Source organism: Mytilus galloprovincialis, chromosome 11 (assembly GCF_965363235.1).
Source record: "Mytilus galloprovincialis chromosome 11, xbMytGall1.hap1.1, whole genome shotgun sequence".
In the NCBI taxonomy this organism is placed as follows: Eukaryota; Metazoa; Mollusca; class Bivalvia; order Mytilida; family Mytilidae; genus Mytilus; species Mytilus galloprovincialis.
Window position 1 is genome coordinate 76,670,473 of NC_134848.1, and position 25,182 is coordinate 76,695,654.

The 25,182-nt window shown below is 32.8% G+C and overlaps 1 protein-coding gene across 1 annotated transcript; it reads right to left on the minus strand.

Annotated features, from left to right (window-relative positions):
* Positions 1-2,155: 2,155 nt before the first annotated feature.
* LOC143052832 (beta-hexosaminidase-like) lies at positions 2,156-15,862 on the minus strand. Its single transcript, XM_076225938.1, has 8 exons — positions 15,708-15,862; positions 10,062-10,766; positions 8,780-9,189; positions 7,079-7,819; positions 5,769-6,006; positions 4,905-5,157; positions 3,281-3,409; positions 2,156-2,631 (listed from the first exon to the last, which is right to left on the minus strand). The coding sequence occupies exons 1-8, from the start codon at positions 15,754-15,756 to the stop codon at positions 2,496-2,498; spliced, it is 2,661 nt and encodes an 886-aa protein (XP_076082053.1). The 5' UTR covers positions 15,757-15,862; the 3' UTR covers positions 2,156-2,495.
* Between the last annotated feature and the right edge of the window lie 9,320 nt (positions 15,863-25,182).

Below are 25,182 nucleotides of genomic sequence, written 5' to 3' on the forward strand. Positions count from 1 at the left end.
GAGTCCCGTTGGAGACACGTAATTTTGTAATGAATTCATTCTCTCAGGTTACATTTGCATTTAATTGACCTTATATGTATGACCTAAAGAAAGCCGGATGTAAATCTATTTTGGGTTTTAATCTTTTCGTTGCATAATAATGTAACTACGCACTTTTTGATAAATACTTCAAGGTTGAAACGAAAGAATGTGAAAAAAATATTCATTGTAAATCAAAATTTACAAACATTGTTTGTTTAAAACCACTTGTGTATAACTAGTAACGGACCATCTTCCTTTTGATTAAACTGACAAATTCATTAGTTCATTTAAATGTAGTACAGGGCATTATCTGTTAAATTCATGTTCACCAATTTCGACTTAAATTATATTTAGCACAAAACTATTAAGTATCAATGAGCCAACTCTCCGTCAAAGTACAATTTGTAAAAGTAAACCATTATAGGTCAAAGTACGGCCTTCAACACGGAGCTTTGGCTCACACCGAACAGCAAGATCTTAAGGGCATAAACAATGAAAAGTGTAAAAACTTTAAACAGAAAACCAACGGACTAATCTATATAAAAATGAAATACATGAAACATGTATGAACCACACGCACAAACGACTGAACATCAGGTTCCTGACGTAGACCAGGTGCAAACAAATGCAGCGGGTTTCAACCTGAACAGCGTTGTTAAAAACAAAGACAGACGCACTATAAAATATCAATTGAAATGGCTTAACTCAATCAAAAAAGATAGATCCAAGAAAGGTAAGAATGCATATACAATACCTTAGTTGATTTAACTACGGATTTGTTTCAGATGATTTTTAAAACTATAAAAAAAAATCCCATTGAGCACATGTTGTTGTCGGTTGTTGTATGCTGAACATTTCCTTGCACCATACCTTGAATTCGTGAAAAGTAATGTTTCGGCACACAGCCTTTGACCAGACTCGCATACATATGGATTTTTGTGACGAATACTCTTCTTCGTTGATTTAAATTAAACACATGTACATGTACTTATAGAATGAAAAAAAATCCGTTAATTGGAACAATTTTATCCTAGGATTGAACTATTTGTTCTAAAACCAAATCACAGATTATAATGGAGTATGCAACATCTATAAATACCAAAATAAGGAGATGTGGTATGATTGCCAATGAGACAACTGTCCACCACAATAATAATGAAGTAGATATCAACAATTAAAGACAACCGTACGGCTTTAAATAATAAGACTCAACCTATACCATGTAGTCGGCTATAAAAAGGCAAAAACAGGAAAAATATTAAACAATTCAATAATTCAGAATTTTAACGGTCTAAATAAAAAAAGAAGATGTAGTTTGATTGCCAATGAGACAACTTTTCACAAGACTCCAAATGACACAGAAATTAACAACTGTAGGTAAACTTATTTATACTGTCCGGAATTGTTTCACATGTTTCCAACCGGAAATTGTGAAATTATAAAATTACTTAGTAATTCAAACTCAGTTTTAGCGTAATGAAGAGTAAAAAATAATGGAGACTAATTAAGCACCAAGAAATCAAAATGTAAATTACCCGATATAAACGTATCAACATGCATCAAAAGATATGTGTTTTTTTCTTCGTATAAGTGTATTAATCCCTTACTTTTGTAAAGTTGGCATGCAGAATGTTTGTATAAATACGAAGATTAATTTAGATTATTTCAGATTCGAAATTTCGTTCAATTTCTTATGGACACTTTGCGTAATCGATGATTGAGGATCACCTTAACTTTACTGTTTACAATAATGAGCTGGTATTTACACAACATAATTGCCAGTTAATTCCATGTTGTGCATGTTGTGACATGATTATGATTTGGGATCGTTGCAACATTTAAGAAATAATTTCTTCTCATTTTAACATGGGTAGCATTATATCTGTTAATATCTTAATACCGAGCGTTAGAGAGGTATTAAATGTTTACAAATATAATGCCTACCCATGTTAAAATGAGCATAGAACATGGCATGATAGAATTATTTCGATTCTAATAGGAATATTTTAAACTTTTGTACTTCGAAGCGGACCTATAATTCACGCTCGAAGAGCGCCATTTTGATTTGATGAACCAAAAACCTTATAGAAAATCAATTTTAACAACAACAAAAAAAGAACAGAAACTTTCAAGCTTACTTTTAGAAATGTTTTTATTTAATTTCCTAGCGAACAACACCAGCAAGTGTCCATTTTGATCTCCGTTGTTGTTTAAAATGCATCTGACGTTGCAATTTCGATTGTGACTCAATCACGTGTAGCCCATGTTTTATTGGAATTAGAACATGGCTTTGTCTCCAAAGTTAAAGAAGAACGTCATATTAGAATTTCAGATTGATAAACAAAAAAATCATTACAAAAAACTGTATCGCACCTAAAACAACAAAACTTGAGACTTCATAACGCAACAAATAAATCATATTTCTTCTTTGTTGGTAACATTTTAACAAAAACATACGAAAAACAAATATTTCCTTAATGTCTGAGTAAACATATATACAGAATAGAGAAGCATAACGTAATTGTTGTAATTGACAACTGTATAGTCCATGCTGTTGATGTTGATGTTTGAAACTGAACAACTCTACTGGTTCTTCTGCCATCTGCAGATCTGTAAATTAACATGAAATGAAGAAACATCTGCATACAGCGACAATTGACATTGATTCAAACATAATAAAATACAGCTTTCTATGGTCGGTTCTGCTTAGTTTTGTTCACTCTATTAAGTCCCCCTGTCTCACGTATTTAGATCATACAGTTATTGTTTTACTTTGATTCGTATCTTCCTAATCGAAATGTAAATTTGAACAGCAGTAAATTATCATTGCCTCTAATTGGAATCACACTGATTTTAGACTCGCATTATAATGCCGGAGGTTTTGTTTTGTTGCTTTCGTTTTAATCCATATTTGGCCTTGCCAGTGTTTGTATGACTTATAAGTTTTGTTGTTTGCCATACATCATTGCATGGAGTTGGAAGTATTTATACGACATGTGAATTTTAGTTTTTGCCACGCATGACGTTGTCAGTGTTTGTACCACTTGCAAACTTTGTTTTTTGCTATGCATGGCTTATTCATAGTCTGTACGACTTATAAATTTTTTTTCTTGACATGCTTGGCAAAAAAAAAAATCACTATTCGTACAAACACCTTGCGATATGTGTTCGCTTAGTTTACTTTTGTTGTTGTGTTATATACATAATATAATTTATGGTGCAAAAACTGAGGGTTCATATTTCTTAAAGTAATCTTTACTTAGTTCGTAGGAAAACCGTTGATGCTGTGTCTCGTATCGTTCCTGTCTTCCAAATCTGATTGTCGGTACTAAACTCTATATTCAGTCCTGGGAAAACCGTATTTAATTTGATCTCGCCTCCTTCGTTACTGCAAGTACATATAAGTAAATGCGCAAGTTTAAAGATAAAGTTTATTCACAGATTGCAATGCATTTAGACTCTTTTTGATTAAATAACACAATTAGTTTATTATTTTTAAAACAAAATTGAATCTTACAAATGTACCTATTACTTTTATTATATTTTCGTGACGGTTTGACATACATGAAAGGAGAATATTTGTTCGGATTTATCTTCATTTATAAACAAATTAATTCTTAACCATTTTCTATGATAAGTGATAACTGAGGTTAACATTTCTAAATGTAAAAATTAAATTACAAAAAAATGTCGAACTTCAAGGAAAATTCAAAAGTCCTTCACAAAATGGTATTCTGGAAGCTTAAACACATCAATCGAATTGAGAATAACTGTCGTACTCCTTACTTCGTACAGGCATGTCCTAATGTAGGAAATGCTGGATTAAACCTGATGTTATTATATAGCTAGCTAATATCCCACTTGTATAACAGTCGCATATTATTTCGTAGAAGATAATAACAGATGGCAGAATCAAATCAAAACAAATATTTGTGTAAGCTAGCACACAAAAATTACAAAGCAATCGAACGAAATCATATTTTTACTTATGATAACATATTCATACTGAACAAATATACCAAAGATTATTTCATTGGCAATTATAATACTATTTGCTCACAAGGATTATTTTACAAATTATGAATTTATTTGGAATCAATATATTGTTTCTTGATGATGTACATTTACAATGTAGGCAGTGGCGGATCCAGGAGGGAGATGGGTTCCAGGGGTTGGAACCCCCCTTTTGTGGCCGGTCAATGCATTTGAATGGGAGCATATAGTTGGAACCCCCCTTTACTCTGGGTTGGGAACCCCCCCTTTTTTTAAATGGCTGGATCCGCCCCTGGTAGGACGTGGATATTGCTGCCAAATTGTGCAGTACATTGATAGTTAAAATGCAATACAACTATAAAATGTTCTCTTTATATTTTAATATTGTTAGAGGTGTTCCTGTGTAAATGTTGGCGATAAGGTGAGTTGGTAGGGGCTGTTTTCTTTTTTGTCTAATGTATGTTTAATAAGTTTGGATAGCTTTGAAAATCAGTACTTTTGTTTACGAAGATACCTTGCTCCCTGAGGGATATGTACTTTGCTCTTGAATTTAATTTTACGAAGCGGAGATTTAAAACTGGATGTTTTATTTTAATGATTAACATCAATTTCTTATTCACACACGTTACCTGATTTGTTATAACATAAGCAACACTACGGGTGCCACATGTGTGCTTACCCTCCCGGAGCACCAGGCGTTCTCAGTTTATTTTCGATTTATGAGTTTGACTGTCCCTCTGGTATCTTTCGTCCCTCTTTAACGATTCATGAGTTATATACTTTGTTTATGGGCAGGGACTCTTGCTCTCAAGGGGATATGTACAATGTTCTTAAATTTTGTCTTAATAATTGACAATTGATACTTGAGTAACATTAAATGAGTAATATACCTTGCTCCAGGTGGAGGGACTCTGTATTTTATTCCAATGTCGTCCAATCGCTTCAACTCCTTCTTTCCAACTGTTTCTGCAAAATTATCCCAGTCCCTCTTCCTCATACTGTTTTGTAACGTTTCGTCAATAACATTCTCCCATGATGCTTTGTGCCAAGCACGTTCAGCTAAGGCCAGTAACCTTGGAAACACCATATAATAGAAATTATCTTCACTTAATATGGTCTCCGACCAAAGATGACCTTGCATTCCTGAAAATTAAAACTTTTCTTAATTATGTTTAAATATTATACTTAAAATTGAGAATGTAAATGGGGAATGTGCCAAAGAGACAACAACCCGACCATAAAGCAGACAACGGCAGAAGGTCACCAAAAGGTCTTCAATGCAACGAATATTCTCGCACCCGGAGGCGTCCTTCAGCTGGCCCCTAAACAAATATATACTAGTTCAGTGATAATGAACACCATACACCATACTAAACTCCAAATTGTACACAAGAAACTAAAAGTTAAAATAATACAAGACTAGCAATGACAGAGGCTACTTTTTGTCAATAAATGAATACTCAATGACATACATTGTATAACAGTTTAGCAAAGGACTAGTATTATTTGCTTGGCATATATCAGCTCTGCTAATCGAAACTCCAATAACAATCACCTGAAATCTGTACTACTGAATAGTATGTCACCAACAGAAATGTAATATGTTGTTGAATAATAAAAAAAAATAAATACCATTGATTTACAGCTGCCCACTTTGCACGTGCATCCTATCTCTAGTTGTACGCGTTTTTCTTTTACTTTACTATCTTTTTTTCAGACAATGAATACTCAAGAATATATAAATAAGAACCAACCTGCTATGTTTTTAGGTTTATGTAGCAAAGGACAAGTGGTATTTGACTTGCATATACCAGCTCTACTAATCGAGGCTCCCATAACGGTTACATCTATATTCTGATATAAGTTATCCGGCTGAAATCCAAATGTTTTATAAGAGTCTGTACATCGTGTAGCCCAATATAGTCCCCTCTCCTCTGGATCAGGTTCGTATGGATGGTCAAAATACAGGTGAGTTGCATGTGACATGATAACCTGGTGAGACAAAATATACAGAGGTATAGCTTTAGCCCTTAAACACGATTGTTTGTTGATTGATTTGTGTTTTAACGCCACTTTTAAGCGCCACTTGTGGGCTATCCATAACGGTCAGTTTTTTTATTGATTGAGGAAGCCGGAGTTCCCGGAGAAAACCACTAAACTTCGATAGGAAAACTGACAATCATAATTTATTAAAATGTAGTCGAGTGCACCCGTAAGGACAGGTTTCGAACTCACAACCTCAGGGTTAAGAGTTCAGGTAATTACAGAAGAAGAACTATTTTTTGTCTTATTAAACCAGTTGATCATCGAGGCCTTCCCTTAGACACGATTCACACATTAGGATATCTTTGACATTGCATTATTCATTTCTGAAAAGATACGTTTTTAAACAAAAGGATTCCATTGAAATAATTTTCATTTCACTTGTAAAATAACATATATGACGTTGAAACCATGAAAAATCTTACATGTAAATATACGTGTTGTTGTTATCCAGAAAATTAAAAAGTTTCAATGATAACTATATGCTAGTCTATAATGCTTATAGATCTTATCTATCATAGTCTTTAGAAATAAGAGGTTTGATTGCCAATGAGACAACTCTCCACCCGAGTCACAATGTGTAAAATGTAAACAATCATAGCTCATTCTCAAAGAAATGTAATGTAAATGCAATATGTGTTATAAAAAGAAACAGTTCACATTGTATGATATTTATATTTTGTATGAAACATTCTAATATCTTTCGATTCTTTTTTATAATTTATACACGTATCATTGGCAGACGTCTTGTTTAATAATATTCAACGTTTGTTTTCCCGTTTGAATGGTTTTACACTAGTAATTTGAGGACCGTTATAGCTTGCTATTCGGTGTGAGCCAAGGCCCAGTGTTGAAGATCGTCTTTTGACCTATAATAGTTTACTTTTATAAATTGTGATTTGGATAAAGGGTTGTGTCATTGGCACTCATACGACGTCTTTTTGTTTGAAGGTACATCAAAAAGTATTTATTCACGAAACAAAAAAAGACAACATGTTTAGTAATTATTCATATACTATACTTTGTAACCAGCATTCGCATAGTTATAAGCCCGTCTGGCTTCTCCCCATTCCCAAACATTATCCCAGGCATTACTGTAGATGTGTTGGTTCTGATACATGCTTATATCAAACGGCATGCCATCTCCCGCATTGAACCCATCCTCCCAACCAGCCATGTTCAGTCCATGAGTAAAAGTAATATTAGCAACTCTCTGTGTGAAATAGTTTTTTAATTTGATCCTGATTGATGCAGTGTCTCCGGAAAAATTAAAATTAAGTTGTTCGCATTTTGTTGAATTTACCCAAGCAGTTTTTGCAACCTCGTCGCCTCCGAAATGATATATATTTAACGGATGGCCAGCATCAGTATGCATGGCTTTCAACTCAGAAACTACTTTTTCAATAAAAACGTAAGTTGATTCAATGCAAGGATTAATTGCATTATCATTGAAAAGCTGGTTTGTTAAGTATTTAGATGTATCATTTGGATCAATTAATCTGTACTTGACAGCTTTGGTAACATTTGTATTTTTGTATTTCCTGTAGCGTGCCTCCATAGCAATGATAGCTGCGCGTGCATGGCCTGGTGTGTCTATTTCTGGAATAACTTCAATATGGCATTTTTTGGCATAGCTCAAAATATCTTTATATTCTTGAATGGAATAAAAACCTGAACCGGAAGTAGAGGTATCAGGTCCAGAGCCTAACTGTGGTATCAAACAGATGCCATCTCTTTCACTATGACATCGTTTAGACCCAATCTGAAAAGAATAGAAAAAAGATAAATTAATATAGGAGTGTCTGACGTAACGTTAATATGTAACAAATAACACAAAAGCTTGAAGAAATATTATTTTACAAGATAGGTAGATCAAATATAAGTATTCTCTGATATCCAATTGAATCATATAATTTGATGGAATGGATGTTGATTTATACGTTATCAAAATTTTCAATACAGAGAAACGCTTTATACAACACATAAAAACTGTATGTAGTATTTAACACAAATTTCATCCAAGTTTTGGTATAATAAACTCATGATAGATACCAGGTTTTCAATTTTATTTTGTTGTCAGCCGTGCGTTACGTCTACAAAAGACACACCAGTTACGCTAAAAAAATGTCAAAAAGGCTAAATAAAGTACGAAGTTGAAGAGTATTGAGAACCAAATATTTCTAAAAGATTTTAGCAATATGTTTGTTTATGTCGGCTTTTGCTTGTTGCCAAAAAACTATATTGCCTGTAGGGATACCCTTACAACTGGTTTATTGAAAAACGGGTCATTGAGTATGAACCATATTATAGTTTTGGATACAAATTTGGATCCTCACCTTCGCTGACATATTATAACAGCTATACAGGACTACTGTTCGATATATGGAACGTTTCTAGACGTTCAACCGAAAATTATTTTTAATACCATTTAATTGAAAATCACAGGGTATTGAATATTAGCCAAATTAAGTAATAAAGGGGATCAATCAGGCAACTATGAGGGGAAAAGACAACCAAAGAGCAATAAGTAAGAAAAATTGAAACGCATTTGAAAACAACACGTTTGCGGCTTCACTGTTTTGTATGTTTTTAAACTGTCATCAGTGGATTTAGTATACCTGATAGTAGTCAACATGATATGCAACATAACAGAGACTCTTAAAACAAAATTTGAATAATGAATCGTGGTTTAACATTCCAAATTAAAAATACTTCACTTTACCTGAGTTAATTCTGGTAAACCTTGGATTTCAATTCTCCAACCTTCGTCGTCCGCCAGGTGGAGATGTAATTTGTTTAGTTTATACATTGCCATTGCGTCCATCAATTTTTCCAGAACTGTCTTTGAAACAAAATTCCTTGAAACATCAACATACATCCCTCTGAATTCATAACGAGGCTCGTCTCGGATCTCCATTTGTTGTAAATTATTTCCTTGTGACAGAAGACTCAGTAAAGATTGCACGCCATAAAACACACCTGTATTTGTCTTCCCGCTTATGGTGACACACCTTGCTGACGGATTCACAGACAGTGTATATCCCTCACTAGATGATATAGAGTTATTAATGAACAAATATATGTTGACTCCACTAGTAGAAGCTGTCTTACCAATATCAAAGTTATATTTATCTGCAAAATATATTATAAGGAACTCCAGTTTCGGAATGCAATATCAGCCGTTACTGTTTTATGTGAAGTGTAAAGCTAAGATTAACAATTGACTGAAAATATTTATTTATGTTAAGTGAGTAAATTATATCCGAAACAGTTATATAAAGATATATTTACAATAAGATGGTATTCATACATCAAACGACAAAAAAGTAAAACAATTCGTGCCTTATGAAGCTTTCGAGCAAGAACTGAATCCCAAAAACTCGGATTTCTTACAAGCTCGTAAAAGTTCAAAGAGCTGATAACCTAACTTCGGAAGGTTTATTAGTTGCGGGTTTAATAAACTATAATTGCTTAAGTCATTTGAACTCTTGTGGATAGCTGTTTCACATGAAAGCATATAAAATCTCCATTTTATTTTAAATAATTATTTTTTTTGGGAAGATGGTGGTCTTATGTTTAGTTTATAATCTATTCTTTTTAAAATTACATGTATTGATATTCAGATCGATACTTGTCAATTTGAATTTGATATTTAAGTAGGTATCAGGATTGTAATTAAATACGCCAGACGTGTGTTTAGTCTACATAAGACTCATCAGTGACGCTCAAAGCAAAATAGTTATAAAGCCAAACAAGTAAACCATTGAAGAGCAGTGAGGATTCAAAATTCCAAAAAAGTTGTGCCAAATACGGCTAAGGTAATTTATTCCTGGGATAAGAAAATCTTCAGTTTACCTAAAAATTTCAAAGTTTTGTAACAGGAAATTTATAAAAATGACCATATCATGTCAACACCGAAGTGCTGAACTGTTTAATCATGTTTATGAAACGATTTCGGCTCAAATAACTTACTAATGTCACACATAACGCATGTTTGCACATACCTGTTATAAATTTAGCTGCTTCATCCAATCCATTGTGTACGATTGTCACATTACCGCTCACATCAAGTAACTTGGTGTGGTCCTGGTTTGTTATTTCTTTAGGAGTAGGTATAACAACGATTTGCTTGACATTTGAATTTGTTGTTTTATAACGATGATAACGAACACTTGGAGAATATGGATCGTATTTATCTGCCTTCTTTCGCTTCCACTGTTTGTCACTTGTAAACTCGCCAACAAAGTCAGCCTTTGTACTGCTAATGACACGTGCGTTTAACCCATTTGCTGTCATATACCAGTTTGGAGGAAAATCTGTTTTAGAAATAGCCCACAAGGCTGCAGAAAATGTAATTTCCCTCTTTTCATTATGTGGAAGCCCGATAAACTCGGATGTAGGTGACATTGAAAAGAGACATCCATTTTCATGCATCAATTTGAGATTGACATTCGGAAGAGTATATCCATCTGGCTTAGTATACAAACCATCTTTTGATAGGATGTGACTAGGTTCAACTATGAAAAAACTGTAAAAATAAATTTTCCAGTTATATCCCGACAAAGATTTTGACGCCTTGTTGTTGAATGTTACTTTGATGAGATGAAGACTACCGTTGTCATAATTTCTGATAACGTCTACTTTTACTATAAGATTATCAGCGATGTTATTTAGATCGGTTTGTGTTACTATCTGTGAGTGAACAACACCTGTAATAAGATAACAGTTCTTTTAAAATTACTGTTTTGGAAAATGACATCTGGGACTATAATTTAAAGTAAGAAGCTGCCTACGTTGTGCATTACTAGGATAAACGCAATAAAAGTTCTAACATCTTCACGAAATCCTGATTAACAAAAAGAACGTTAATCTGTCTTGAAACACTCATGACTTTTGAACAGCGGTATACTTCTGTTGTCTTTTTTTATTTGGAAAACAGTTTGTACACGACAACTATAATATAATGCATATTCAAGCATATTGTTAAAACCGATACTTCTTAGCCAGTTTTAGAGAATATAATGCATTTAAGCTATACTGTTTTACGTGCTTTCGGTCAGTTTGTTTATTGAAATTGTAATACATTCAACCATAATTGCTTGCCTTATTCACACGTCATTTCGTTTCATATGCCATTTGATTGTATGAATATTTTCATTGTTTCTATTATAATGCAAGTGTCGGGTAAGTTATTTCAGTAAAATATTATACCGTTGTTTGATCTAGATTAAAACATTTTTTGGATTACCGTACAATATGATTGTATTGTGGAGACTTTACTTTGACTTGTAGTCACAAAACAACATAATAGATAAAAAAAGAACGCTATTGCGCTTTGGGCTGAAACCAAGGTTTTCAGTCAAAACAACATTAGATATTTCTGCTTCAAGATCAAATATACCGCATTAAATCGCAGATTCGTAGTCGATACGGTACAATTAAAGTACTCTGTTATGTTTTGAAAAGTTCTACGAATATCATAACGAATAGTTCTTCAGTCTAAATAAAGAATGAGGTGCACAATGGTGGAAAGAAAAAAGCATATTTTTTTTTATTAACTTTCGTTTGAATTTGGAAATTTAACATACGTTTTACTAGGTGTAGCTTCAAAGGTAGAATCACAAAAATACTGAACTTCGCGGAAAATTCAAAAAAGAAAGTCCTTTATAAAATGGCAAAATCAAAAGCTCAAACACATCAAACGAATTGGTAACAACTTTGGTAGAACCCCTGATGATGATACAGGTATTAAAATACAATATGGTTTTAAATCCAGAGAAATAGATACCAGAATCAATCAATTGTATTTTTCTATGTCGCCAGCGTTACACAATAGGAAACATGACGTCCACGTGGGTACTTTTCATTACTAAGTTAGTAGTCCCTTTCATATTAAGACAACCGGAAGTGTCTGCATAACGATTTCGGTACTCGGTGATACAGTTCACTGGACGATTAATTATTTTGTATCATTCAAGGATGATGAGTTTCATTTATGACATTTAACTTTGCGAGACACAAATATATAGACGATTTAGGCTGTTTGTCGATTTTTAAGTTATATTTTTTAGAAATAGTCGTGTTTTTAAGAAAAAATATGTACACGTCACAATTGGAAGTGTAAAATTATTTGCATCATGCTTCCATTGTTTTGAAGGCCCATTGGTGGCCCTGGCCAGCTTTTTTTTACTCTGTAGTCGGGTTGTTGTCTCTTTGACACATTATTCAGTTTAATTGTATATGATAATCTTGAACCCAAGAATTTGGTTGCGGAAAAGGTATTGACTAAAATTCAAAACATTTCTTTCAAATTGACTAGATTATTTTTTCTCAATCTCCCTGGCATTTATTGACCACTATTACTTGTTGCATGAATAAATGTACATTTGTTAGTCTTTGGGATTAAATAGCACATAATGGCCAAAATGAAGCAAATTGAAATACACAAGCGGTAAAATCCAACAGAAGTTTACTGTTTTTCTTTCATCCTTTGCTCTGATAAATTTATGAACGGATGACACCTAGACATTACACATTATATGTTACAAAGTTAAGCTAAGAACAGTTGGAAACCTATATAACAAACTACAAACTAATGAAACAGGGAGATACATTTTAATCAACAAATCAAAAGATGTTATATAGATATAATTTAACGCATGACTTCATATAAATAAAAAAATGTAAAAAGAAAAACATTTGGTTTTTTTTTGAAATACCACGTATTTTCCTCCTCATGAATAGATTACCTTAGCTGTATTTGGAAAACTTTTAGGAATTTTGGTACTCAATGCTCTTCAACTTCTTACTTTCTTTGACCTTTTTAACTTTTTTCGATTCGAGCGTAACTGGTGAGTCTTTTGTAGACGAAACACACGTCTGGCTCAAGTATAAAATTTAATCCTGGTATCTATGGTGTGTTCTCATTTCGCCTTAGCTGTGAATTCCAGGTAAAAAAGGTGAAAAATATACTAAGGCCAGATGGGAACTGAACTAAGACGAAATTAGATAAAAATATTAAATAAACAAATTAAACCTTTGTGTTTTTTATGATCTATGATGAGTTTATTTACCTTGACATTTTGACCTCCAGAAATCTATAACGTGAACAACAACTGACACAACTTCAGTTCAGGTAGGTATTAATAATTCTGCGTCAAAATGTCACTTGAGTTAATATAAACTGATGTCGTGAAATACATTTGTTATTTTTGATTTTTTTTTTTGATTTTATGAAAATAATTACAATTGAGAGATGGATATCTAATTGGCCTTTTGATATTTTTTGATTCGAGCGTCACTGATGAGTCTTTTGTAGACGAAACGCGTGTCTGGCGTAAATATAAAAATTCAATCCTGGTTTCTATGATGAGTTTGTTATGTTCTTTAGATGCATGGTTGCATAGTACCACGCCACCATAGTGGGGACACATACATTCTCCGATTATATTCGATGCACTTATCTTTTCTTTTTCTTTATATTTACATTATGTATCAACGATTAATGTATAAAAGTAAGAAAACTTCAGGCGTTTGAGAAATATTTTATATTTAATCACACAGATAGACTATATAAAAAAAAAAAAAATGATGTCTAATTTAATTTTTAAAAAAAGTTTCTAATCTCACAATAAATGGAGACATATTATTATACACTAAGGTATAAAGTAAGTAAGAAAGACGTTTATGATATTGGAATGAATATTTACTATTGAAACATAAACTCAAATTTTTTAGTCCATTGTACATGAAACAAAAAGCCTAAAAAAAGATTTAGACCTGACTTTAAAGGAGGTACATATTTATTTTTCTAGATTGATAACGCATGTTCTTAACAATTTTGATATTAAATGCTAGTGGAAAAAAAGAACATTTCTGTTTGTACTCCTCTGAAATACTGCAATTTAATGCTAAGGGCAGAAATTGTGTCCAGTTATACAAATTAAAGCTTTCCCTACTTATGTATTTAATTGATGACAATATTCGATGTGTTGTATATTACATTATGTATTATTGATTATGAATTTCGGAATCTAAAGAAAACAAATATTTTCTTTATATTAACATATGTGAAAGTGAAAATACGAAGATGTGGTTGGATTGCAAATGCGACATTTATCCACCAACCAAAAGAAAACTGGCGTAGATGAGAGCACTTATCTTAAAACAATGTTCAATAGATTCCTTGAGTACGCGTACACTCAGAGTACAAGTCTAAATCTTTTAATAAACGGAAGTAGATAATGAAATGATATCAAGGTTATCGTATATAAAGTACAAATAAGAAATAAACAGGAGTAAACTAGAGAACTAGGAATGTTTGATAAACATTTACAGTAAAATGATAAATCTTAAGAATGTACTCGTAATTTATCGTATGAAAGTTGAACATTCATTGATCAGTCGTTTGATTTCAACATTTGAAGGATGAACGAAGTGTCTTACATGGATTATATCTTGAACTGGTGCTAAAAATTTTATAAATGCATACATCTTCAAACTATTTTCTGACGAGAAATCTGTCATAAGAAAAACTACCTAAAAGTTTATTTTGTTTGAATATTAAGAATCATACAAAACACGTTACTAGATTAATCTTCGAGTAGTAAAAGTTTGTAATCATTTGACATTTGTGGAAATCTTTTTGCGGTAACTAAAAAATACACCATCGTCTCTAGAACTAGAACGGACTGACAACAAGGTATGCATAGTTTTTAAAGTGGTCAAGGGATTACATTTTTATAAAAGAAAATAGGGTGGTTAATATGAAGAGAGGAAACAACGATTTCGATTTAGATATTTGCAAAAGGTAGAAGCTTTAAATTAGTTTTAGAATAAACAAGATGAACTCTGATTTTATGATAAGATTTTATGATAACACTGCAAGTGTTCGTGTCAACAGACAGTAATTGGGCGATGAATCTCAAAACGCAACACACAGTATGGTGGGAACACACAGTATGGTGGGATCACACAAAGTTTGATTAAAACAATTGTCATGTTGTATACATGTAGGATGGATAATTTTACTAAAGGAATCAAAATCTTAAATTTCAATTATAGTTATTTCAGTATACTTAATCTATAAAAAATATCAGTCTTAAACAATCAAACAGAGTAGACATGTTCGCTTGTAAGTCACTTTAAAAGTTAAGAATAGATGTAAAACATGTTTTTATATGAATTGTATAATTATAATTATATGATTGTCTAAGGAAGCTCGTTACTCATTTTCAAAATAGCAAGTTTTTCATAACGATAGTGTATATTGATAGGGGATAGATAAAGAAACCAAAAGACTAAAAACAAGTATAGGTTAATGTGCTTGTTATCGAGATATCATCCATTGAAATTTCGGCGGGAACAGGCTTGATCGTTAACAAGTTTAAGTTCACAAAAACTATTAAAAACTAAGAAAAATTTTTTAAGACTTTTACAGATGGCTTATAATTGTACATGTAAAAGATTTATTAAAAGAAACATGGAGGTCAATTGGCATTTTTTTTGTAATTTATTCAAACCAGAGGATTCCGAAAGTCTGACAAGTGCACATTATTAAAGTGAAAAGCTTTTTTTTTTAAATAGTACACATTACAATCCATACTAAACATTGTACGTTAGCTTATAATAAGTTAATATATTCGACTTACCTATTACCAAAAATACACATACATGTACCATCCATTTTGTAACTTCCATATTAATGTCCAAAATTAATAAATTGTATATTAGATACGTAGATATTTCTAACGTATCCTCCAATCGAAATGTCTAACCTGCAAATACAGGTATAGATAACACGGAGCAATATTCGTATGTCAGAATTGAAAACGGCTTAGCGGTGTTGAAACAAGATTAAGTGATAACGATTAGCGGATTTGATTGAAAGATGGGATTTGGCTTATATATTTGATACAACTGCACTGTATAAATGGTCTTTCTTCCCAGTATAATTGCAATCGAAGCTAGAAAGGTTTATTAAATGGAAATTAAAAACAAAAATACTTTCATCAAATAAAATATCTAAAGCTGAAACAAGGCATAACTCTAAAAACGGAGCAAAAGAAGTCGTGGACTATTTCCCTCTAATTTATATCGTGTAATTCTGGCGGATATAGCAATGGGATCATTTAAGAAAAGTTTGAATTGTTCAAAGAAGGAACATCACCAATATTTCTCAATGTGCTATTTAAACAGCTGGCTGCTTTGATCTTGACAAACAGAGCGAACTCCGATTCATATGAAAATAGGAAGAGGTCGGCCAGGCAGTACGTTCCTATCGGAATGCCGACAATGTTTAAGAATAAGTTCACCTCCATAGTCAACATGTTTAATAAATATGTTGTAAATGATAAACATCAGAATTTGTTCTTCTACGTAGCATGTTGGGTTCGTGTTGTTTATTCTTTAGTTTGTCGTGTATACTACTGTTTGTCTGTTTGTCCTTTTCATTTTTAGCCATGGCTTTGTAAGTTTATTTTCGATTTATGAGTTTGACTGTCCCTCTGGTATCTTTCGTCCTTCCTTTATATTACATTGTTATAAAATATGCTGTTTGGTATAAGTTTTAACTGATCTGATCTGAGCGTCATTGCTAAGTCTTTTGTACACGAACCGCATATCTGGCGTATCAAATTATAAGTCTCGTACCTTTGATAACTATGTTTCTTCAAACAATAATTTATAGAGTGTGCTACTATTCTATATAAAAAAGACGTGTGGATTAATTCTTTTAAACGATTGCTAAATTTCACAGGGGGTAGTGGTATGTTGATAAGGTTGAAAAATAAATTAAAAAAAGATGAGAAAGACAAAAATAATAATTTTGATTGTATTGTTAGATAAAGAAACGTGTTCAGAAAACTAATGCAGGTTAGAATCTTATATGGATGTAAACACATCAATTATAAGAGGGAAACAAAGGTAGAACAGGATAACTGAAATGCAACAACAACAAATGCCAGCATACATAGAACTGACTACTGTCAAATAACTGACTTGGTACAGGAAATTAAAAGAAATGATAGGTGAGAGCCTGGTTTAATGACTAGCTCAACCTCCCGCTTTATGTAAAATGTCTAATAATGTGTAATTATGTGTAAAATAATATAGCTGAAATGACAACACTATCTAACAGAAATACAAAACAAACACACACCGGAACATTCATCATGGAGAAACGCACAAACAAATAATATATTAGTCGACACAACGTCCAAACCGCAGAACAACAACAAACATATTCCATTGACGACAGACACTGCGGGATATAACTAACATTGACGACAGACACTGCGGGATATAACTAACATTGACGACAGACACTGCGGGATATAACTAACATTGACGACAGACACTGCGGGATATAACTAACATTGACGACAGACACTGCGGGATATAACTAACATTGACGACAGACACTGCGGGATATAACTAACATTGACGACAGACACTGCGGGATATAACTAACATTGACGACAGACACTGCGGGATATAACTAACATTGACGACAGACACTGCGGGATATAACTAACATTGACGACAGACACTGCGGGATATAACTAACATTGACGCACTAACGTAACTAACATGTTATATCGAACTTGTATTTTCACAATTATCGTCCAACCAATTTTCATGACAATCAATTTATCAATTTCATTTAAATACAGAAGACATTTTTTAAAATTGTTTTTTTTTTAAATTATTTGGATTGCAGACTTCAGACGATAAGACATTACACATTCAACCAAACAATAACAGACACAAAAAAAAAACATGAATGTTCGATGTACAAAATGGTTTAGAGACGTCGTAAAGCAAAGCAAAGCAAATGATCTAAACAACGGTATAACTACAGGAATTAAAATGTGCAGTGCAAAGGAAATACCAAAAATGGACAAGTAAATTCCATAATCATTTGAACAATCAATTAAAATATATAGTGTAAAGGAATTCTAACCCAAATGGACAAGTTAATTCCAAAAACAAAACTAACTATCAATTAAAATGTGCAGTGGACAGGAATTCAAACTAAAATGTTAATTCTAGTAATTATTTGAACAATCGAATGAAACACATAGTTGTGTGAAGTTAGAATCACTAGCTATTAAAATGTAGGGGCTAAAACATTGAGCGATTATTCTTCGATGACAATATTATATTATTTACATACAATAATCCTTTAAGATATATAAATGTAGCAAAAATTGGAGCTACCTCAATGCTTTGGGTTTCACAACTTGTTCAGTTGAGATCAAATATAGGTCAATATTGAGGTTGATGCCTTAAGTTGTAAACCAGTTAAAACAGAAGTACAAATGAAGTTGAATTAGATTACATTCAGTCACCTGTATTAGAATAATCATGTTTGGCTACTAAACTGTCAAGTGAAGTTTGCATCAGTCAATCAAATGATTAAAAACAAATATCTTTTAATGAATTAAAACAAGTACAGAACAGTGATGATATTTTGTCTTTTGTGTTCGATCGAGATAAATCGCCTTTATTTTGAAGATATTGCTGCGACAACCAAAAGAAGTATGCAATATTTTGCAGATATTTGACCGATAATGTTTAGTTAATGGTGTGTTATATAGGACCATTGAACATCCAGAAATTGTTGAATGTAAACAGTTATACTTTATACATCTTAACTTAGATCTAAAAATTGACAATGAGGGTCGATCGAAAACAAAACTTTACGGAAAAGAGATGATTTCAACTTTCCAATTGTGAACTGTCCATTTCTAAGTATCAACATTCCAGCATCACCTGCATACGTATTATATATCTACCAATTGTTTCGATATTCCCGTGCTTGCATTTCCTATTATGATAACTTTGATAGAGGGTTGCTTCTCACAAGGAAGCTATTAAACCAAGAGTTCCAATTAGTGAAGTTGAAATCAACCCTTCGGAAATTTTACGGACGCCATCACGAGTTGGATGACCGTTATGAAATAACCGTTTCACAAATGATATTTGATATGTTCCATACTTCGTAACTACAATTCCCATTCCCTTTCCTGAATGTGACCTTCCGAATTAGACTATTTACCGGATTTGTTATAACATCAGTAACACGACGGGTGCAACATGTGGAGCAGGATCTGCTTACCCTTCCGGAGCACCTGAGATCACCCCTAGTGTTTGGTGGGGTTCGTCTTGCTTATGCTGTAGTTTTCTATATTGTGTCATGTGTACTATTGTTTGTCTGTGTGTGTTTTTCATTTTTAGCCATGACGTTGTCTGTTTATTTTTGATTGATGAGATTGGCTGCATGTCCCTCTGGTATCTTTCGTCCCTTTCTTATGGTATGGAAAGGTATCACTTGTAACAGGTTTTACTACTGAAACGGTCATTTTAAACTGAACAACTATTAACTGCCTGAAATAGCCGCAAGGAAAAACGTCACGATTTTCAGTTGTTTAGTGCATGTTAAGTACACTAACTGTCGCGGTCGATTCAAAACCAGTCAGTACTGGTTCATGTAATAAAGGGAAAAAACTCCAAGGGTTAATAATATCAGTATGAAGTACATTTTAGTACAAGCCAGTTCATCAATAGAGCCGTTGTCCAGTACTTTTCAGTGTATTAAAATTACACGAGAATTGCTTCCCTTAGATCAGCAGAGGAATCGAAGTAAAGAAAACGCGAATAAAAATATTGAATAAAAAATAGATAATACAGAGCCATTATCGGCAACAGGACTGTAGATACAAGTTGTGCTGTTAACATGCTTTTATCTTTCATTAGAAGAAAAAATAACATGAATAATAAATGTTGAAATATTTGTATAAAAAAGCAATATGGTTTATATAATATGCATAAATTATCAGGGCATCGTGTCATTGAGAGAGCGACTTTTATCACAGAAAGCTCGACATATGGATAGTAATCCGGCGGTGCCGGCGTCTGTGTTATAACTAGCTTCTTAAAAGATTGATATTTTAGAAGGTGGAATATAGGATGCTTCATACTCAGTAAATAGATGCCTGACGAAGTTGCCGTCTGACACAGGTCTTTTGTCATTGACCCCGTTTTCATTGTTTTGTGACTACTTGAAAAAAAATTAACGGTAATTTCTGTCTTGTTATGAGTATTAGGATAAACATATTTGGTATGTGCGTACCTTGCACGGTCCTTATGCCCTTCAAACAGTTTTTACGTGACCTCGACCTCATTTCACGGATACGGAAACACGTCAAGTCCATATCTCAGATATAGTAAGAAATAGGTCTTTTATAAATTAGTATGGCGTTCATTATCACTGAACTAGTATATATTTGTTTAGGGGCCAGCTGAAGGACGCCTCCGGGTGCGGAAATTTTTCGCTACATTGAAGACCTGTTGGTGACCTTCTGCTGTTGTTTTTGTTCTATGGTCGGGTTGTTGTCTCTTTGGAACATTCCCCTTTCCATTCTCAATTTTACTAGTATATTTGGTGTATTGAAGGATTGTTGATTGTAAATGTCCAACAGACATGTGTCATCTGACATTGACCCCATTTTCATGGTTCATTGGTTATATTTAAGTTTTATGTTTTGGTCTATTTTTTTCTTTTACTGTATGCATTAGGTCTTCTATTTTTGGTTATAAAAAGTAGATGTGGTATGATTGCCAATGAGACAACTGTACACAAGAGACCAAAATGACACAGACATTAACAACTGTAGGTCGCCGTACGGCCTTTAACAATGAACAAAGCCCATTGCGCATAGTCAGCGAATCATTGTAAGGTGAATATATTCAACTGGCAGATGTCATATAACCTTGATTTCATTGTCATGGATTAGGGGGTCTTAGTTAAGTTTTGGAGTTTTTTTCTTTTTTGTAATACTAGTACTTTGTGCAATAAGTCAGCTATATTTGGTGTATGGAAATATTTTATGATGTACATGCTAGTTTCACAGGTTTTATTTGACCTTGATTTAGTTTTCACGGTGCATTGCCCAGTGTTAAGTTTTTGTGTGTTGGTCTATTTTCATAAATTATAAGCAATTAGTCAACTTTATTTGTTGTATGGCAGGATTGTATGCTGTACTTGTTTGCCTGGCATGGTTCATCTAAACTTGACCTTATTTTCATGGTTCAATGATCAATGTTAAGTTCTCTTGGTTTAGTTTGTTTCTTAGAAAATATAAGCAGTAGGTCAACTTTATTTAGTGTAATGAATGATTGAAAGTTGTTCATTACTTATTGTTTGGTTTATATCACCTTGACCTCATATTCTTGGATCCTGTTAAGTTTATGTGAAAGTTATAGTAAAGGTTTATATTTAGGACTATCAACATAATATTAATGGTTAGTAAAGAAGGCGAGACATTTCAGTGTGTGTACTCTATACATCTTATTTTATAAAGCCTATGTCGTTACACATAAATATAGAAAGATGGGGTATGAGTGCCAATGAGACAACTCTGCATCGAAGTCACTATTTTTAAAATCAAACCATTATAGGTCAAAGTATGACCTTTAATACAGTGCCTTGGTTCACATTGAAAAGCAAGTTATCAAGGGTCTCAAAACATGTATGATACAGTAATGCATTGTTTCCTTTTCACTGAATAAGTTGAATGACCTGCACTTTTTTACATCCTCGTCCTTGCGCATAGTTGTCCAACATGAAATATTTGTTACTTAAGATATGACTAATATTTATTTTAAATTAAAAGTATATGGCAAAGCTATGTTTTAGTATAGCAATTTTGCTTAACATGCTTAACAAAAATAGTCTTACATCGAGCTTGTTTCAGTAATGTAAGGTATATGATTATTGTAATCATTCATATAATACAACACATCTTAAAGGAAAAAAATCAAAGTTGTTTTTTAAATTTTAAGGTTTTGCTATATCCATAGTTTGGAATTTTTTAGAAATGTACCTGTGACGTCACGTGTGTACGTCGACCTAGCCGGGTGACATATAATGCGTGGTTCGGCTGTGCTGTTTTATATGCTGACCTAGGTAATGTTACTAGTTCGTTTTTATTCGGTGGTTAGTTACCTCTTCAGTGTTGACATTCATATCAATTATATGGTAATTTTTATTAATTTACAGTTTGCGAAAATATAAACTATTCTAAATACGAAGGATTTTCTTATCCAAGACAGATACCTTTAGCTGTATTTTGGAATTTTGGGTCATCAATGCTCTTCATTTTTTTATTTGCTCTGTTTACTATTTTGACCTGAGCGTCATAGATGTGTCTTATGTAGACAAAACACGCGTCTGTCGTATTGAATCATAAGCCTGATACCTGTAATAAATATAAGCATGGCGTAATGTTCTATTGTATCGGTACTTTGTGTATTTTCCTGTCCTGGATGTTCTCCCATTTATTTGTATTGTAGTCCTGTCAGGTAACGTTGTCATTTTAGTGTTATATTCAACATAACTATTAAACGTTAAATTTAACTAGCCACAAAACCAGGTTCAAACCACCATTTGTTGTTTGCATTGTCGATAGTTTCTGTTGTTTCGTTGTTTCTGTCCTGTATTTAATTTTTTTCCCCAGTTTTAGTTTGGAACTCGACTTTTTCTCTCAATCAATTTATGACTTTCGAACAGTTGTATACTACTGCTGCCTTCATTGCATAACAGGATAACATCTTGATATTGTTCGCATTGTGTCATCTTATAGTCTTTCTACAAAGTATGATATTAGCTCGTTGTGAAGGGTCATAGGATGATTCGCTATTTTTTATTATCAGTTGAATGCTATTGTTTCTCAATTTTAAAAGTCATTACTTATGTTTAAATCTTAAAAAAAAGTCCCACATGCAGGCTTTGTCAAGCTAAACAATATTACTGCTATTGTCATGTTGTTTGGTTTCGCCTTTCCCTCTGATTTTGAACAACTTGAAATGTTGGAATGGGCTATGCTTGTATTGTGATAAATAATCTGGATTGGATTGTTGTTTTAGTCTTAGATGCATGATTTTTTGATAAGTTGATATTTTCTTTGAACAAGAAGTCAGTAACTACAAGTACTCTCATATCTGCACTTTGTCAATATTAGATAATCGAAGTGTTAGCTGGCAGGAATAACCAACAATATAACTATTACTAGAGACGACTGACTCTATATACATGTTAGTGATACCTGCTAACGTGTCAAACCTGTTGATAATACATATTTAGCATCTGTAAGGGATAATTAAATAATTCAAACTGGATTATCTCCCTTTTATCAGAAAAATATCCATTGCAAAATGAGATACATTTTCAATTGACGATAATAAAACTAATGCATTATAAATAGGTTTATTATGTTCGATTTCATATTAAAATTCAGTTTAATATTGTTTTTTGTTTCTCCTTTTTCTTCATTGTGATCTAATTGAAAATACTGATGTGAATTTTCAATGTCAGTTTGAGATCTACAAATTTGTTGCAATGTGGACAATTTAGAGTTGACATTTGTCCATCATTACTGGTAAGTAAGTATGTTGTCATTGGTGTCATATTTCTTTTTTAGATGTTCTTTTAATCCACTGCAATGTTTCTATTATTATCTAAATGTTTATGTGTCTCGTTCATTTCATATCATTTGTCCTGAATATGCCTGAAATACATGCCACTAGACGCGTTTCGCAAGCAAAAATCAAGCAAGTTGATGGCATGATTATTGATAAAACTTTACACATCCTATGTTAATAAAGGCAACAGTTAGTGCCAGCAAATATTGAAACACAACAACCATCTCTTAAATATACAAATAACGCATTGTAAAACAATCAAATGACATTCATAAATAAAACATATATATTCCATACAACGCTTGATTTTTACATGTCTTTAAATTTATGTATGGGTTAAGTCAACAAGACAGAAAACCACATAGATTAAAATTAAGTCTTCTATTGATGTTGAAGGTCGTTTGGGAGTCTATAATTTCGATGTTAGATTTTCCTTTAAATTCTGTAAAAGAAGTTTGAGTCATGTGCTCTCAAATTTTGATATAATAACTGGGGGTCACATATTTTTTATTGTCTTGTTTAAATGGATTGCAATTAGCAAAAACATGGTCATTCTAGTATAAGGGTTATATAAGGGAAACTTTATTTTTCCTTATAGAGAAAATATTAAACGAATAGGTTTCAAAGTTAGAGAATTTCTTTTTATAATTATTAAATACTAAAAAAAAAGGTGGTCACTACAGGAATAATTTACCTGTGCAATCCAACAAAACATATATGGTCACATTCACTTAAGTTACCAGTCCTTGATTTCAAAAGAATGTTTCATTGCTAAATGGTATACTCTCACTAAATTTTTTTCAAAAATTCCATCAAACTAGAGATAAAAGTTACAACACAATTAAGACTGCCTCATCTCTTGACTTATATCTTGAAATTGACAATAGGGGTTGGTAGAAAATAAAACTTTACGACAAAAGAGATGATGTCAGCTTCCACATTATGAATTTTCAATCTATGTGTAGCAACATTCCAGACGGATAATATATCTCCCAATTGATACGATATTCACGGTCTTGTATTTCCTAGTATGATTTCCTTGGTAGAGGGTTACTGCTCACAAGGAAGCTGTTAAACCAAAAGTTCAAAGTGATGAAGTTGCTTTTCGACCGTTATCGAACGTCCGATTCATAGATGATATCGGATATTTTCCTGATGTCGTAATTACAATCCCGTTCTCTTTTCACGAATGTGATCTACTGATTTCGACTATTTACCTGGTTTTGAAATAACATGACAGGTGCAACATGTAGAGCAGGATCTACTTACCCCTCTGGAGCACTGGAGATCACCCCAGTTTTGGTGGGGTTCGTGTTTATAAGGTTTCAGTTTTGTATGGTGTGTCTTATGAACTATTGTTTGTCTGTTATTTCTTTCTTCTGTAGCCATGGCGTTGTCAGTTTATTTTCGATCTACGAGTTTAAATGTCCCTCTTATATGGTTCGCCCCTTTTTTATTACTAGAACATCTAACTGTACCTATTTGTTATGTAGTTTAATCTTTAAACTATATGGTTCTGTTGTTTATTGATAGACGATACATGTGATAATTGGTAAAGACATGTTTTAACCAAAATGATTTTTTCAACATGCTCAGAAGGGATGCTAAGGAAAGACACCAGATTTCCTGTAATACAATGCA